Genomic DNA, 18,101 nt, shown 5'->3' with positions numbered 1-18,101 from the left:
TAAAACAAATTTACACACATGAACAATGTAGGGACTATATCGCCAGTTCTCTGCATGCAAAATCACACAGTGGTTTCGGTCATATTTTCATATCAACTTTTTTTGATCTTGCTTTTTTGTATTTTCATAACATATACGAAGCAATAGACGTAAGATTACAAGCAGCAAGTGGGCCAAATGTGGTCCTCGTGGAAGTAATTGGATTTTGGTTAGGAAGATGGAAGCACCGTGACACTCCATCCTTGAATTAGGTCAGCTACATGGTGAGTACCTCGAGGTAAAAGTTGGGATCCACGGGCAAGAGACGGAATGCTTGTCAAGTACAAAGGTTCCACAGGTAAGGGACAAGGCTTGTGCAGAGGACTAACTAACTATTTCAACTTCATCAAGTATGGCCCAAGAAGCTACGTGGCTCTTTTTTCAGAAGCAACCTGGCCACAAATGATAACTCAACAAAGTGGCTTATCGCGTGGAAATGTAGAGCAGCCAAATACTCTAAACGCATGTTTCTTAACGTGGAGGGGAAAACCGGAGAACACCACGGGGAGAACATGAAAACTTCAATTATACAGGCGTCAGGGTCGGGATCAGGATCGAACCCACAACCTCCTGTATACGAGGCGAGGTAGTTAACATCCCACCACCACGGCGACCAGGGATTCTTGGATTAGGGGGTGGCCTTTTCACCGTGCACTATATTTTCTCCTGCACAGTATCCACGCCACAACGCCCGCAGCAGCGAGCTGAATGCACGATATTTAGAAGCAGATCGTGTCCTTACTCGTTCCGTTCAGAGTCTAACACTCGTGTAAAGTTTGTCTGAGATTGACTCTGTCAGTTTCACATGTAGGCTTTCGTGACCAATATCATCCATAATACAAGTTTTTGCGTGTTAGGCCTGAGTCGTTGTGTGGCTACTCCCCCCCCACCGTCCCCATCGCACATGCACAGGGACCACGTGACGGCGCTGCAAGAAGGGCAGCGGGTGCCGGGCGTCGTCGTTACCTCCATCATCATGAAGAGGCTCTTCATGCGCAGACGCTCCGCCTCCTTGGCCGGCAGCTCGACCTCGCGGAAGTGCACCAGCTGGCTGTACTGGGTCTGGCAGAGCGCGAGGCGAGAACGGCGAGAGAGCGCGGCGCGTGATTTGAGGGGCACAGGTGCGTGACACGGCAGGCCCGGCCGCCGTGGCGGTCGCCGGGAGCGGGCTCCAGGAGTCCCGCGACCGAATGGGAAGAGGCGAGGTGGTGCGGGACAGTGTTCGGGCGGCACGTTCGGTGGGATACCAGCGTCAGCGGCTCTGCGCCCACGATGGCAATCCAGATCTTAAGACAATGAGCGGGCAGCGGAGATCGCTGACTCGAGCGGCATGAGTTCTGCTATTGTTCTTTCATTAATCAGCTGCACCACAGCTACGCATTCAGTATTTAAGTGTGTGCAGTATACCGCACAGACGTCGATTCGCATACATTCCTGGATGAAGTCTCCCTGGTTTAAGCTACATGTTGAGCATATGTTCAGTGCCAGCTTTCGCCACGCACTACTGTTGAAGATACCCACATTAGTGCGTGGCAAAAGCTTAACACTGAACAATCAAACTTGGATTACGATTGGCTGGAAAAACCTACTGTACGTGGCAAAGTCACACTTTACTCCGGCGCTATACGTTTTACCCAATAACACAGATTTTTTTTCAATGTGTTTAGGCATCTAGCACATAATGAATTATTTGCTTGCTGTTGTGATGCCCGGATAATCTAGCGCCTGCATGATTTGCTTTACGCATAAAACAAATGAATCAAAAGAAATATATTCTCACGACTCAATGCATGTATAATGAATGTAAGAATACACTTTAATTGATGAAACCAGTAATAATTACATGCCTACTGCTTGTGTAAATGCTGATGTATTCCATTCCCATCCTATGATGTTTCTGCCACCATCTAGGGTATAGCTTTCCATTTATTACCATTCTTTATATCAAGTTTCTAGTTCAAGTTACTCATGATAACAATTGAGTACTGTGTCGGGTGGCGGTGGGTGTACGACACAGTAACATCTACGCAGCATAACCCTTGAAAATGTTATCATGAATAACATTGGTCGCGAAAGCTCGCGTGTCAAATTAAGCTGAAGTACATTTTGCTCAAACCAAATGAGAACTCAAGACACCAGGATGAGTCTCATTTGCGAGAGTGACCCAGGTCATTAGTCAACCAGTAGGGGGCGATGACTGCGATCCAAACCCCAGCTGATGTCAGGGGATCATTAACGTCGACCGTGAAGCAGCATTGACGGCTCTCTGCGTCGGTCAAGACCCAAGCATCCGTACCCTGAGGTCTGTGGGGTTGGCAGAGTTGGCCCGAGTCTGGAACATGATGATGTACTGGCGGATCCACTGCATGATGATCACCACGATTTCCTGGTACTCTGTCCAGCGCAACTCCACCTCCTTGTGGCCACGCAGAGGAATAACAAAGCACGTGTTTGTTGACATCGCAGTCCTGTGTAGAAGGTGAGGCAGAGTAAAGGTGACAGAAGGCGCAGCCCTGCAATGTATTGCTGATGTCACCGCTGGTGGAGCGGCCTCCGTTAGAAGGAGTTCTGTGTGTGTGTATGTATGTTGAGCTTCTTTCACGCCATACGTAGCCGACCGTGCTAATTTCGAGGTTAGCACGATAACAGAAATCCCCTTTTCATGCACCCTGCTACAGAGACGTTCAGTGCATTGCAATCGAACTGAAATGTCCAATTATTATCAGAGTTGGAATTTTGTCGACCAAAGTGGGTTTTTTTCGGTCCGTGTTATTTGTTATTTCGTGAGAATGTTGTGACCATACACAGGCGGCTGCGTGGATTTTAATCGAGGGTCTCATCGGTGCCAGCTCAGCGCTTTGCCAGCCACCCGGCCGCCCCTTCTGTGGAGAACGTAAATGAGATGCGAAGACAAACGTGCGCATTGTTACATTTGCATTCAGTCCAGAGTTGACCTCCGGCATCCTGGGGATGACGTCGTAGAGGGACGACACGTAGGTGATGATGGATTTCTCATCCGGGGATGGCACGTCCACATCTGGGGCACAGGACGTGGGGACAGCATACATTGGTTTCGCTCAGTCAAATCAGTCTCGGGCAGCGGTCCTTAACCTGGGGTGCACGCACCACCCTGGCGTTGCGAGATGCCCTTTCTGGCGGTGCGAGACGAGGCCAGGTTTTTTTAGGAGGTAAATCATTGAAAAACAAATAAAGCACGGGCACGTAAGTGCAACTACTTTGTTTCATGAAACCTACGTATTCATTAACGTTATAAATGCTTTTACGATTGAGAACCAAAGAGGTGCAAGGCTGCAGCAAAGGTTAAGAACCACTGGTCTAGGGGGATGATTAATCTTTGTTGGCAAATGTTCCTCCATCTTTAACGTTTGGCCAAAAACACACCCGTTCAACTCTAACGGACGACTGGGCAAATTGCCAGGGCGATGAATGATGTGTTTTGACTGCTTCGTCAAGATGTGCAACCTAGCTGTGTAAATCTACGAGATCGCACCGTGATTAGCCACGCCTTCAATGCTTGTAAGTCTCGCCGCTACAACAAATAGGCAGTCGACATTTTAAAGATGGGTTTGCGTTGAAACGTATTCTGACGCCTGTATATTTTGGAGTGTGCATGTTCTCCCCATGATTGCGTCGATTTTTCCCTGCGTCCCTCCGGTTTTTCCCTCCACAATTCGAATCAACGTGCGTTTAGACTATTTGGCCACAATAAATTTCCACGTGATAAGCCACTTCGTTGAGCTATCACTTGTCATTGCAAGGTTGCTTCCAATAAAAAAAAGAGCTATATAGCTCAGTGGGCCTCACCTGGTAAAATAAAAAAGTTTCGTTTTGTTCCATAGTTTAGTTAGTTTATTTTTCGATTTGAAGCTTTCGTGACTGCAGGGATTCATCTTCTTGGTTCTTTCGGTAAAGTCACGTAGAAGGGAAATAATAAATAATAAAATAATGAAAATAAAACATAATGTTTGATTTTCATTATTTTATTATTTCCCTTCTACGTGACTTTACCGAAAGAACCAAGCAGAATATTAGTTAGTTTAGTTTCGTTTTCTCTAAGTAAGTGTGCTTACAATTCGATCCTGATTACGGTGCCACCGGCTCGGGTCAGCGTCGGTAATAAAACTAACACTGACCTCGCCTCAGAGCCGCCTCGCGTTGCCCTGCATTCCACTCTTAACGTGCGAATCTCCGAGCCGCCGTGCGACGTCGCACAACCTCCCTCGTCTTCCTCTCACCTTCGGGATCCAGCAGCCGCGTGACGCCCATGTCGTGCTCCGCCACCGTGAAGGCCTGCTCCAGGTTTTCTCGGTTGGCCCGAACGGCCACTCGCTTCATGTCAATCAGTTCCGGTCTGGAGTTACGACAACGGCAGAAAGTGTGTCAACCTTTTTTTGCGGGTTAGCGTTTGTTGTCCTTCCCCCCCCACACCCCCCGCCGCCGCACCTCCGATTAGCACGGCTTGGCGACGTACGGTGCGAAAGAAGTTCAACATACGTACGTACACACCTCGGCACACAGCTATAGCTGACGCGGCACTGCCCAGCGCTCGTCATTCTCGTGAAAGAGCTCGAGGCTCGATGTTTCTTGCCCGCGTAGAACAAATACAATCAATCGGCTTGCCTTCAGTCCCCTACGCTGGATGTCACACAAGACGGAACCAACAATTCGCTTCGAGAGCCATTCACCTTCACGGCCGACAGATGGTTCATCGTTCCACGTTCACCTGGTTAGATGCACGCGTTGCTCACTGCACCCATTTGACACGTGGGTTTGATATGTGATCAGCAACACATTTCACATGTGGTCGGCATTATCGTTCGTGATGTTTTAGATTTTTTTCGTTGAAAAAGGCACGATACAGTGACTCAGGTACGTTGAGTTTGACATTGTATTGTCAACCCGTTCCCAAGCATAACGAGAAGTGAATTTGAGTTCACCATTGGAACCTCCTTTGCCAGTAGCAAAATATCATAATTGTTTTTTTTACCCTTTTATTTATCTGGCAACAAAACTGACACCTTTTTTTCAATTTCAAGAACAGTGCATACATGATCAGAGTTGTCTTTTTTGTTTGCATTTCGACCGCAGGTCGTCAGTTTTGTTGCCGGATAAAAGGGTAAAAAAAACTATTCTTATGAATTTGAGTTCTCGATAACTGCGCATAGGTAAACAAGCACAAACAGTGAACGTGCTGACTTTTAAAGAGACATTTGTACTGTTTACCCACAATTAGAGCTTTCGTGATTGTGGTTAAAGAGTGCAAGAACGGATTCACAAGCGAAACCTCACCTGCTTGAACTCATTCCAGGTGTCAATCCCGCCTCCATCCTAGACTGCGCGGCTCTGTTCGTACGGGGCAAGCTTGCGTAGTTGTAGCACTCCATGTATATATCCGCCGTCTCTCTCTCCCCCCGCCTAAGCCTCCCTGCATGTCGTTTCATTGTTCTCTGAATATTAAATATTCGAAATGAGAATGAATTGCTGAGAAATAAATCAAACTATCGTGAAGAAACCAACAAAAAATAAAAACTGTTCGAAGTGGTCGACAAACACGTCTGTAAAGGAAAACTAAAGTTTCACTTTAAAAGCGCCGCGGGTCGCAAACATCCCGACGCTGGTTCCGCTGAAGGTGCGCGCGGCCGCAGCTAGCGAACGTTTTATAAGGAACGACAGCGTCACTGGAAAAAAAAGAAAAAAGAAAACTCCGTTCTACTTAGCAACACGGAGGACATAACGGTGTGAGTGTTGCACTGAGCGGGAACACTGCGATCCTTTCCGCAGATGTGCACCAAATTCAAATCCATCCCCCACCCCTTCACTTGCACTGGGAGCTCGTGCCAGCCTAGCGCTGCCAACTATTTTGTCCACAGAAATTCAAAAGTATGCCCCAAGACAGGCACTTGCACGCGTGCACTTCAGCCGCGAATGTTTTTACATGTGTGTGGATAGATATACAATCCCCTATGGAGAGCGGTAGTATAGCGGTTAGCGTGCTGCGCTACGAACCCGCCGATCCGAGTTCAATTCCTGCTCATGGCCAACACCAGTGACGAATATTTGAACTGGTTCCGGGCCTCTCATAGGTCGACTCAGCCTCAAATGAGTACCTGGTATGGTGTGTAAAGTGATCGCCACTAGGAAGACAAAGGCGGTCAGGTTTCGTGTTGGACACCCCCCCTCCCCGCATGTGCCGTGCAGGCCTTAATAGGTGCTCGCTAACAGCACTTGCCCCAACAGTCTGTTAAGGCTATACGGGGGATCTTTGTCTTTATAAAATCCTAGGGCAGTGCTCGCAAGTGGAAAAATACTTGGCACAAGTAGACATCACTTACTATTAACATCTAAGCTGTAATTGGCCTTATCTCAAGTAACAGTATAATTAGCTTACGTAATGTTTTAGAGGCACAGAGATATAGAGAGTATGTAATAGCGACTGAACATGGCCTGAACTCCAGCAACATTTTAATTCGCTGAAATAATATTTTATATACGCAGGGGTGTATGCACGATACACCATCGCGGGTTACCTGTCCCGTTGGAAACGTGCAAAGACTTGCGTGAGTTGAATGACTACATGGGTCTGTTAACCACACCTATATCACAAGTAGACTACATCACATACCTGTGTAGGTTCCACATACTGCAATCTTAAGTCGGGAATTCAGAAGTTGTTTTCCAGAGTGAAGCTCACTGAGATTTTCAGCTCTTTTTTTAAGGGAAACTCGGCCAGCAGCCAATCGTCGGTAGCAGTGTCAACATCTACTGTGTCAATATTATTTTTTATCATCAGCCAAGATCTACAAAGTTTCTCTGCAAATTTTTCAAATTTTATCCTAAATGTATTCCTGAATGTCCACGTTTCCGATCCGTACGTCAGAGCGGGTGATATGCACCGATAGAGAACGTTCTTTTTAGCACAATAGTATGCTGCTATTCATTATCAACTTGATTTCCAAACGCACTCTAACATGCTCTACTCTACCTCTTCATTTAATCATTTTGATCCCAAGTCTCCCTTGAGTGACACGTCTGTGTTTCCCAGTAAGTGTCTATCCACTTAAGTCGTTTGTTTCGTACTTCACCATGTGGGTCAGTGCGGGTTCATGAAACATATGCTGAGTGGTGAGCGTACAGGAAGCGTTGTTATAAATATGTTAAATCTGTAATGTATACAAACCGATGTTGGTTATAACATAGTCAGAGGGTGGAAACTGGTATGAGATTTAAAACCATTACAAGAACTGTTTGGGGGGTTGACTAAGGAGACTGATATTTGCAAAGCCCTTTCTTTACATTCCGTTTGGTGTGATTCATAACGCTCCGACATGTATTTTGCCAGTAGTTGAAATGGTTTAAATTGATCTACGACCACAAGTGTGGATCATGTTCCCCCAAGCCAGAACACAGTAATGCTCAAGGAAGGCAAGTGTGGTTTTTTTTGGGTGGGTGGGGTGGTAACATGGATAGAAAATCATCCGTCTGAAAACGTGTTAAAGCATGCGGGAATTAAATAACTACTGCATGGGCATGTTCACCACACTTATGATATTTGAAGGTAAATGTCACATTCAAACTAACAAAACGCTTAAAGAAATCGATTGTGAAAAAAATCTATCACACCACTCCAAGCACCCAATCATACGACGTTACTGTGTATATACGTACTGCCGCATAGCGGGGAGCAGCATCGCGGCGGTTAGCTACGACAAGTGGCCACCCAAGTTCGATTCCCTCTCATGGGAAATACGAGTGACGATTATCTGAACCGTTCCCGGGTCGTTCGGCAGTTCACCCGTGGTGGGGCAAAGTGTGGGCACTCTCACCTCTTCCAAGATGTCTGAGCCAGCGTGGAAGATGAGGCCAAAAAAACACCCTCCCAAGGGGCTCTCTACCCAGAGCGTGGGAACACCTTCCGCCAGCGGTGACGCGAGCAAGGAATTGCTGGGCTGCACCTTTACCTTTCAATGCCACCCCCCCACCTACCGCCCCGAGCGCCTCCGCCCCCACCCCCTGCTGGAACTGCGGTCTCACCGGTGGCGGTGGATGATGGCGTTGAAGAGTCGGCCGTCGCGCCACGACGTCGTGAAGTTGTCGCAGCGGATGCCCGGGTAGCCCTCCACCATGCGCTGAGACCACAGCAGCAGCCGGTCCTTGGCGGTCATGTCCTCGGACTGGCCCGACACCTGGATGTCCGCGATCTGCGAGCGGGCAAACGCGACGCAGGCGCCCGCCGTCAGAACGTCATTTCGTGACGGACGGTGAATGGTGTTACGTGCGCGTACACACGCGTAGTTTATTTGCTAACGAAAACGTTTGGTTACATTTTAGGCTGGATTCTATTTCGCGGAATCATTGATGCTACTCGTTTTGTTTTCAATTGCTGATCGTTTTGGAGATGTTCTGGTTGACTCAAATGGTCTAAGATGTCAGATTCAACAAAAAGAGACATTCGGTTTGAAGCGGTAATTTTGGGAGAAAAATTATAATCCGAGATAAAAAATTAACGAAACGGTTCTCAAACGGTATCTTTCACGCTTCTTTCCATACAGACACGGCTACCGCTGAGGTCCAGTGGTCATCATGTTTGGATGAAAGCGCAACGCCGACGACCTCTGACCTACAGGCCGGTGCGACGTGCAAAGCCGGGCCGCGGTGGTCCAGAAGGCACTCGACAATCCCACGCAAGGTCGCACTCATTGCACACGAGGAGCACAAACCATCACGCGAACTCCGGTCATCCTCGCAACGGCTTTTGGCTAACCATTGAACAAAGACGGTCACCGCATTCCGCGCTTTCAAACGCTCTTCCTTCCGATATTAGTAAACCACTGGCGCTATGCACTTTTAAATCTAGATTGAAAACGAATTTCTTAAGAACTGCTTTTGTGCTTAGTTTGTTGTTCTTGCCCCGCACCTCCAATTAGCACGGTTGGCTACGTACGTTGCGAAATAAGTTCAACATTACTACGTAGACGCAACAGGCATAACGCTGCTGCCACCTAACGGTACAGGTGTGTGAATGAGCACACCTGTCTGCAGAACGATCTGTCTCTCTGTGAGCAGTGAGCACTGTTCTCTCGACTGAGCTCCGCAAGGGACGACATTGCGGCCGCCGCGAATCGAGTCGTTTTAATATCTTTGTCGCTCTCGCTTCCTGCGTCGCCAAACGCGAGGCTCCCAAAGTCTCCCGTCGACCTGTGGGACATCTCCGAGGGGGCCGCTTGTGCTATCGGTGAAAAATGACACCAGTGGAGTTGCTCGTCCAGCGCGGGAAACTTGGGCAGAGCGCGCCTCTCGCTTGCGTTCGCGAACTCGATGCACTCGGACAGAAAAGAGGCCACGTCGTCCGAGCTGTACGCGGGCAGGTCCCGCGCGCGTGGCATCGGCCACGTAGGATTACGAGCCGCGGTTCCATCAGGAGCATCCGCCGCATGTCCCTGCTCTAGAGAGCTCTTCTTTTTCCTCTTCTTCTTGACCTTAGCCTTGCTCTGCTGGGCAGCGGGTGGACTCGAACTCAAGCCGTGCGCCTTGTGTCCCCACGGTTGTCCTTCCTCCTTCGCCGAGTCTGCCATCGATTCCACGTCACCCTCCCCCCAGTGGAGTAGGGAGGAGATCGAGGAGCACGCCAGGGAGGACGGTGGGAGGGTGGAGGAGGATCCGCCCGTGCTGCTCCGACGGCACGCCACGGCTTCTGTCGCCGCCAGCATCCTTCCCGGCATGCACTGCGAGCTGTCGCCGAGCGAAGGCAGCGCTTCAAACGATGGCCCTCCATCTGGAGAACCCCTTCTGAGCCCGGCAGACAGATTGCCCCCCCTGCGAGTCTTCATCCTCATTCTGCGCAGCTCAAGTTTGGGCGAAGAGCAGAATCCTGGAGAGCACAGGCTGAGGTCTGGGGAGGCAGGCCAGTGAAGGAGGCACACGGCCCCCTTACGGTGAGGTCCTGAAGGGACCAAAGGCAGCCCGGTGGCACGCCGTTCCCCCACGCCGGCACCCTCCCGCACGCAGCCACACGCATTGCCCATCTCTTGCGCAGGTTTTACTTCGTGAGCGGCAGCTGCCACTCGCCCCGGCGTTGCCACACGTCCTCCACGATTCTGCCCTTAGTTGTAAATTCGCTCGTGGATACAGTGCCCTGTAAAAAATCTTTTTTTTTGTCTGCCTCCCTTTATACAAAGAAAATAACAAAACAACAAACAAACAAAAAAAACAACCCAGCCAGAAGAGTGATAAAAACTCTAATTGATTTACCAACGAGCCAACCGGTTGCATAATGCCGGAATGTCGACGGACATCACCGCTTTCTTTAGTCAGCTCTTGACGCTCACTCTCGGGCCGTCTGCTCCGACTGCTAATCAACCTGGCGTAGCCAAAATAACGCGAGGACACACTCCGCACCCCTCCCTGGCGGGTTCAGCCATCCTTGTACTTTTGGAATTTTTGCCGATGGCCCGGCTGAGATTAACGCCGCCGCAATAGCAACGCTTGACCCCGGCACAGGATTGGCCGTTGGCACAGACGGGCAATTAAAAACACTCGTCCCTGACGCTCCCCTCTCCTCTGAAAAAGCCCGACTGCATGGACAAACAGACCTGCGAGTGCCCGCCCACCTATCGGCCTCAATAAAATAAATAACGGGTTACGGGTGACAAGCCGTTGTAAAAAATCAGACACCACGGCACGGCACAAGTCCCACGGACAGGTTCCGTGCCGGTTGAAACTCGCACGTTTTGCCCTGCCTTGTCATCATCTCTCTCCCAGACACAGTTCTGTATATTTGTGGCCCAGACTTGTGTGTGCGCGGGGAAATGCTAAAGTGAGCAAACCGCGTTCGTAATCGTGTAGAGAAGTTGGCACAGAAAAAAGGCTGACTTGATTCTTCACTATATCTGCAATGGACCGTACGTTGTTTGATTTTTTTTATGCTGCGTCAGCAGTGGTGCACATGCACAAATAACTTAAATACTCGTGAGGAAGGGCTGTTGCCAGAAACGTCCCATATTTGAAATATTTGTGTTTTTTAAGGCCACAGTGTTATTGACGAATGTGTTGCTTTTCTTTACTGCATGTGAGAATTAGCTCTCGACACACACGCACGCACGCAGCGTAGCTGAGTAACTTAATCAGTGTAGGTAACCTAATCGGTGCTCAGTAAATTGTGAAATCCTGCACAATAGTGGCAACGCAAACTGAGACCGAGAGTAAAAAGTAGTTACCTTTCGTGGAACTATACGAAGCCAAAGGGACGCTTTAGACGATGGCGAGTAGTTCAAACATCTTTGTGCAAGACAGGTGGCAGTAATAATGGGGTCCCGTGCCACGTGTGTGTAGACTGGAAGACTAAGTTTTATGTGTTTGTTGAATGGCCACATCCTGGGCCATGTTACATTTGTTTTTGCCTTCTGGCTTAGGAGTGAAAATGCCACCTTCCCAAAGAGAGGGTGGGGTGGTGGTGGGGATGAAAGTGTGGTTATTTATTTATTTGCCATTCCTGTTTCACCACAGACACCCAATGCTTTGCCCGCAGGCTCAATACAACTTGTTTGCGTGCGCACGTAGACGCACACAATGAACAAGTAAGAAACAATGAAAAGCAGCGGGTTTTTTTCATCTGGACAGAAATGAAGCAACTTATTGGCCCGATCTGGGGCTTGTTATGGTCTTAAATACAATGCAACACAACATTGGTTGATAATAAAGTTTGAATTTACAAAGCATCTGAGGATGACAATACCTAAAATCGCCCGTATTATGAGATCATGGGGAAGAGGATTGTTTGGTGCATAGTCTTGCAAAGTACACAGAGACGCTTTGGCGGGATGTTAACTGCCTTATCTGATATACAGGAGGTCGTGGGTTCGATCCTAACACTGACGCCTGCATATTTGGAGTTTGTGTGTTTCTCTCCCGGTGGTCGTGTCGATTTTTCTCCGCGTCCTACGATTTTCCCCTCCACATTTAGAAATGTGCGTTTAGAGTATTTGGCTGCTATACATTTCCATGTAATAAGCTACTTCGTTGAGCTATCATTTGTGGCCAGGTTGCTTCTAAAAAAGAGATATGTAGCTCAGTGGGCCTTACCTTGTAAAATAAAAAAAAAACTTAATAACCAGGCTACAGTCTACATTAATCTTTTTTTTTATTATGTTTTTTATTATTATTTATATTCACTTCATTTTTATTATATTTTTTCTATCTACGTGACTTGATCGAAAAAAACTAAGAATGTAAAAAAAAATATTTTAGTTTAAGACGTGATAAATTAAGCACCTCAGACTGCATGGGGATGTTGTTCAGGCTTTCACTGCAGCTACCATGATGCCATCATAATCAGTTGATGTATAAGAGGAGCGAAATTGGTGGGGATTGTGTATGTCCATTAACATTTGGGTATATGGAAACAATCCGTGCAATATTGTGACTTTAGCGCCTCTAGTGGCTGGACGAAGTCACGTGCACTCATTACATATGACAGGATTTGGGAACATCGATTCTTACAAAAGCGAAGCCGGTTAGTAAAGCTAGTGTAAAATAATACGACTAATTGGACAATTATGATGACATCATAGTAGCCAATTTTTCCCAAAAAATAATAATTAAACACTGGAACCATGAAAATTAGTTAGACATCAGCTACATGCAACGGTCTAGCCAACTTTATTTAAATCTCAATAGGTGGCAGTAAAAGCCTTCATACCGTCCTGCATTAGGACATTATGGCTGGGCGTGTCTTGAGCCAAGCGTGTACGATTTCACAGGTACAGTTGTGACTATTAGATAGGTAAAGGAATACCTTGTTTATTTAACAGTAGGAAGAACGACTGTCGTATATAAGAGCTAGTTAAAGTTGTGCTCCAAGCAGGCCTTATGAAATGGTTACTATTTTGGTCTCCGCCGCTCACCGTACTTGCAGGGATCAACCGTGTCCGTTTGAAATTGACTCGAACCCTCAACATCAATGCGCACAGAGGGCTCACACTTTAACCGCGCAGGAAATCTATTCGCTGGGTGAAGAAGCAAACTTTGGGTAAATACTTTCCCAAGGTCACAACCTTCCCTTGGCAGAAGAATCAGACCTGCTACCTTCGGACGGGAGCTCCTTCAACGCTGGCCAGATATCTTCTCAACACTTTACCCCACCACACCCAACCTGCTGTATTGGCAGAGGTCGAAGGGGATTTTTTTTTTTTAAACAATCCCCACCGTTTCAACTGTTGGGACATCTGGATTAAGGTCCAGTGTACTAGCCCATCACACCATGATTGCATCCCTTCGCTGTGCAAACGAGGCCACGGCTATAACATTTTAACAGAGTGCAGCATCTTGAAGCGAACGTTGTTGTCAGACGGCTGTAACTGGACGCTGTGGCCAACGCGAATCTGGCTCCGTGCTTTGAGCACATTGTCCCATGATCGACAATGGTGGAGGAGAGGAGGCACGGTGGTGAGATGTCAACTACCTCGCCAAGCATACAGGAGGTCGCGAGTTTGATCTCGACCCTGACAATGCCTGTATATTTATAAATCCTTTATATTAAGTTCGCTTGCTTGCTTGCTTGCGCGCTTACGACCGTGCAAATATTTCGGTCGTTTTTAACCCACTTCCCGTGATCCAATCGAGCTGACATTTTGCACACAGACTCGTTATGCGTGACATTTTATTTTCGTGAAAAAAAATGTCCATAACTTTACACTTTTAAGGAAAAATTTTTTTATTATATTTAATTACCAATTGCTTAATGGTGGCAGGCAATCATCTGACCCATAGGTGGCAGCCATCTCAAGCCAGAGGACGAGAGGACGCCACGCATATAAAGGATTTATAGTGAAAAACTTTTTTTTTACGGGTTAATTTTGAGTTATTGCTCCTCCCAGTGGTCGCATAGATTTTTCTCCGGGTCATCCGGTTTTTTCCCTCCACATTTAGGGACATGCGTTTATAGTTTTTGGTTGCTATACATTTTCACTTGATAAGCCACTTCGTTGAGCTATCATTTGTGGCCAGGTCGCTTCTGAAAAAGCACTCTAGAGCTTGGTGAGCCTTACCTGGTTAAATTAAAAAAATGGTTTATCGTTTAGTTTGAATATATTGCCCCAGCCTTTACTTCGTACTGTAGTCGTTTTTGTTTTTATCCTCGCACATAGACATTGTCACAGTTGATTTAAGACCTATTATTCGATGTGCTTGGGATTCTCTCAGACATAATGCACTGTTGGTGAGTTCACCCAGCCACATTTGATCGATTAACCTATAGGTTTCAGCCTCCCGTGGGAATGTACAGGAGAGAAAGAAAATGAGACAGACTTTTCTGTCTAAAAATAAAAAAAAACAGTGAGGTGGCTGGGTGGTTGAGGTGTCACAGCAGAGGGCTGGCCCTGCTGAGATCCTGGGTTCGAATCCAGGTAACCACCCGTGGTTAAATCAGGTTCTAAAGTGTAGTGAGTTGATGGTCTTAGCCTAGTCACCAGTGGGTGCACAAAACATATCTTGAGTTCGGTTTTATCACTGAGTTTGACTGATATTCTACCTGAAAAATACATCATTACATTTCAATGATAAGAAATGGATTTTACTCTAACGCAAGGCACGTGTGAAAATTTCAGCGCACCTAATGTTGATAAGTCACTTGAAGGGATCTCAGAAATAGTTATGTGATATCTCCTTCCATGACATGTTGACACATTCATTAATAATACCAACAAGCAGCAGTAAGACAAATGCCTCATCAGTACAGTACAGTTTTCAATGCTCACTACCGACAAATCTTGCCAATTTTGTCACATTTGCTCAATGTATTAATGGTGCCTTAAAGCCAAGATGACCACAATGCAGTTCTTCAGCAACTCGTGGTTTTCGCAAAATTCATGAGGCCCGGGAGCTGTTGTACATGCAGGTCACAATGTCGTGTGTTACGGGAAACTATTTGATTTCCGGCCTGCACTCATATTTCTGTTACGATGGGTTTTCTCGAAGTTTACGGATCTTAATTACTGGACAATGTGGCTCTGTGGGAAAGTGGGGAGGCCGATGTCCTGGCCGACTCCTCAAATGAAGATGACAGCCCTGTTAGAAAGTTGAGCTGGATGAGAGGCTTTCGAAGAAGTCACCCTCTTCTGAATTAGGACTGGGAGAGGTATGTTGATGGGGTTAAGCGAGCGTGAGTATTTGGCGCAGCTTGCGATGGCCGTGGAGTAGCATCTCAGGAGCTGCAGGGAAGGATTTCAAAGAATGCAAAGGTCGTTCCGCCTCTCATCCACGACCCGTAAGGTCACTGACAGAGAAGAGGCACGTAGACAAGCAGCTTCATTACAAGTACGAACGTTTACAATAATAGTCCGCTGCACTAGCCAGTGTCCTGCTGCCACAGAGTACTACGCGTCAGGTAAATGTGCAGCTTTGCAATGTTTTTGCTCATGCAATTGCTGGTGGGAGGGCCATCCACTAGAGGGAGCTCAATAACTCCTCAACGCTGGCAAATATATCTTTGAAGACGTGGGGGGGAGTACCACACCCCCCCCCAACTTGACAGTGTGGACAGAAGTCGGAGGGGGATTAAAAAACAAAACAATACCCACAGTTTCAACTGTTGGAACATCTGGATTAAGGTCCAGTGTCCTATCCCATCACACCATGGCGGCAGGCATCCCTTCGCTGTGCGAACGAGGACACGGCTATAACATTTTCACCCGGGTGCGGCATCCCGAAGCGAGCGTTGTTGTAAATGCGACTGCAACAACAGGACGCTGTGACCAACGCGAATCTGGCTCCGTGGCGAGATGTCAACTACCTCGCCTGGTATGCAGGAGGTCATTTATTGCATCGCCACCCTGACACGTGTTGTATATGTGGAGTTTGCGTGTCTCTCTCCCCGTGGTCGCGTGGATTTTTCTCCGGGTCCTCCGGTTTTGCCCTCCACATTTAGAAACACGCTTTTAGAGTATTTGGCTGCTGTAAATTTCCACACGATAGCCAACATCTAAGGGCTACTACCATTTGCGGCTAGGTTTGCTTCTAAAAATGAAAGAGCTATACAGCTCAGGCTTGACCTAGTAAAATGAACAAACAGTTGAAATAGTAGTAAATACTTGCTCTAAGCTATACAGCTCAAGCGTTAGCCGGTTAAAATAAAAAAAAATGTAATAGGTTAAATTTTGATTTGATGCTTTCGTGACTGCAGGAATCCATACTCTTGGGTTCTTTCGGTAAAGTCACGTAGGTAGAAAAATAAAACAAAAGAAAAATAATATATCACGACGTTTCGATCGCAACACAAAGCGGTCGTCCTCGGGCGGGAAAAAATAATCCAGCAGTGGATGCCCTCCCCCCCCCCTCGCATTTTAGCTACCAAAACAAGACACCCCCTTCGTGTGTGGTGGGTTTTTTTTTCGTTGGCAGCGTGCAGCCCTCGGACGAGTGCCCGGTGCGGTCACGCCTCTCGCGAAACTGCACCGTTGTCACGCTGACTGCCTCCCCCGCCTCCGACAGCCCCGTGTGTACAAGCTCCAACCGCGCGGGACACGCCTCTTGTTCCCCCAGCCAAGGTGTGTCCGTGCTCGAAGAATGCTCCCGCAGGAGCCTCGGATACAGCCAGCCACGCCCATTCTGTCTTTCGCTCCTAAATCCCCAAAATTCCGCGGCCCTTAATTCGATTGCAGTTAATTTTACTCCCATCTCGCCCGCCCACAACGCCCGTTCTCCCCCGCACCATCTCATTTCACTCATCGGTTGGCATCATCCCACCACGCTCGCCCGACAAAAAAAAAAATGCGGAAATTGAATTTCCGACGACCTTGCTCCTGGGAGTTCTCACCCAGTAATCGCATGTAGCTCCTGAAGAAGCACCCAGTACGTGCAGCGAAACGTTGGACATCATGACGAACTATGCGCGGTATATAACAAGCAGCGTTAAAGACCTTCCGCATAACGCATGCATAATTGTGTTCCCAATCAGACCCTGATTGGGGGTTAACTCGGCCCCATAATCCCTCCGGGGTCGATAAAATTAGTACCATATTTGTGGGGGAATTGAGCAGTGGTTGTGCTCTGGAGAGCCTGACCCCACCAGAGGAATGTGGAATGTCCACCACTGGCTCTGGGCTGTAAGCAGGAGATGGGCACCACCTCAGTGATCATTTGAGGCAGAAATCGCTTCCACTGTTTCATTTTTATTACCAAAGAGAAAAATAGAGCGCGGTGTTCGTAATTTTTGATGCAAGATAGATGCCCGTTGATTATTTCACAAGATTTGAATATGTTGTGTAATCTGCTGTGGTTAGTATACGTTTGAGTGCTTCATTCCTTACGGCTTAGGCACCGATTAATCTTTAAAAAAAACAGCTCCACCCACATACTTTGCCGGGCACATTAACAAGTGGCAACAGAATGTGTGTGTGTACCTGTGCTTCTTTTGCTGAATGTTTGCAAGTCGGGGAGGCGTTTTTGTGAAGTGAGTGCAAGGCCAAAGGGAGGAGGAGATAACGTTAGAAATATGTTTGAAGGGTGCGTTGAGTGGGGAAATGTGAGACCTCACAAACATTCAATGGAAACTCTATAACCCCAATGTTGTGACTATGATATAGGTTTCCCTAAAGATTTCCCAGAGACGTTGTAAAATCTTTACGACATCGGACCATTTGCTAGTTTGTATAGAATGGAGGGGAGTGGTGCGTAAGGCCACTACGAGGTCATCACTAATCCAAGGCTCTTATTTTAGAAACCTTGCATTGCATTATTACTGTTTTCGCGGCGTGCTTTGTACAAATGCAATCTTTACAGTCTTGGAGCTTTTAATAGCAATGTCAAATCTATGTCACTTTATAAAGGTAATTTAATAGGTGGGCCTCATCAAACCAAGTTGCAAAACTAACGAGTAAACTAATATGGCCAGGTATTGTGCCCGTTATTATCCATGATTTTGCCAGGTTGTGTTGTGCGTCCGTGTCTACAAGGGGTATTCAAATAGCGAAAAAGCCAATTGATTGAAAGTAGACCTCTCAAACTATGTCACTGTGCGTATGACCCAATTGGAGAGCCCCATGTTCCTT

General features: G+C 47.3%; 1 protein-coding gene across 4 annotated transcripts in view; it reads right to left on the bottom strand.

Moving 5' to 3' along the window:
* PLEC (plectin) overlaps positions 1–18,101 on the bottom strand; it is a 175,788-nt gene that overhangs the window by 46,202 nt on the left and 111,485 nt on the right. For all 4 annotated transcript variants that reach the window (XM_078604279.1, XM_078604280.1, XM_078604278.1 and 1 more), the window contains exons 6-10: positions 8,092–8,258; positions 4,296–4,411; positions 2,970–3,076; positions 2,336–2,455; positions 1,006–1,101 (exon numbers count right to left, since the gene is read on the bottom strand). In XM_078604279.1, coding sequence (XP_078460405.1) covers positions 1,006–1,101; positions 2,336–2,455; positions 2,970–3,076; positions 4,296–4,411; positions 8,092–8,258 — 606 coding nt within the window. The remainder of the gene's footprint in view (positions 1–1,005; positions 1,102–2,335; positions 2,456–2,969; positions 3,077–4,295; positions 4,412–8,091; positions 8,259–18,101) is intronic.

This window comes from Lampetra planeri, chromosome 22 (genome assembly GCF_965212315.1).
Source record: "Lampetra planeri chromosome 22, kcLamPlan1.2.h2, whole genome shotgun sequence".
Lineage (NCBI taxonomy): Eukaryota > Metazoa > Chordata > Hyperoartia > Petromyzontiformes > Petromyzontidae > Lampetra > Lampetra planeri.
Note: the sequence above shows the minus strand (reverse complement) of the source record. Positions and strands in the feature narration are given on the sequence as shown.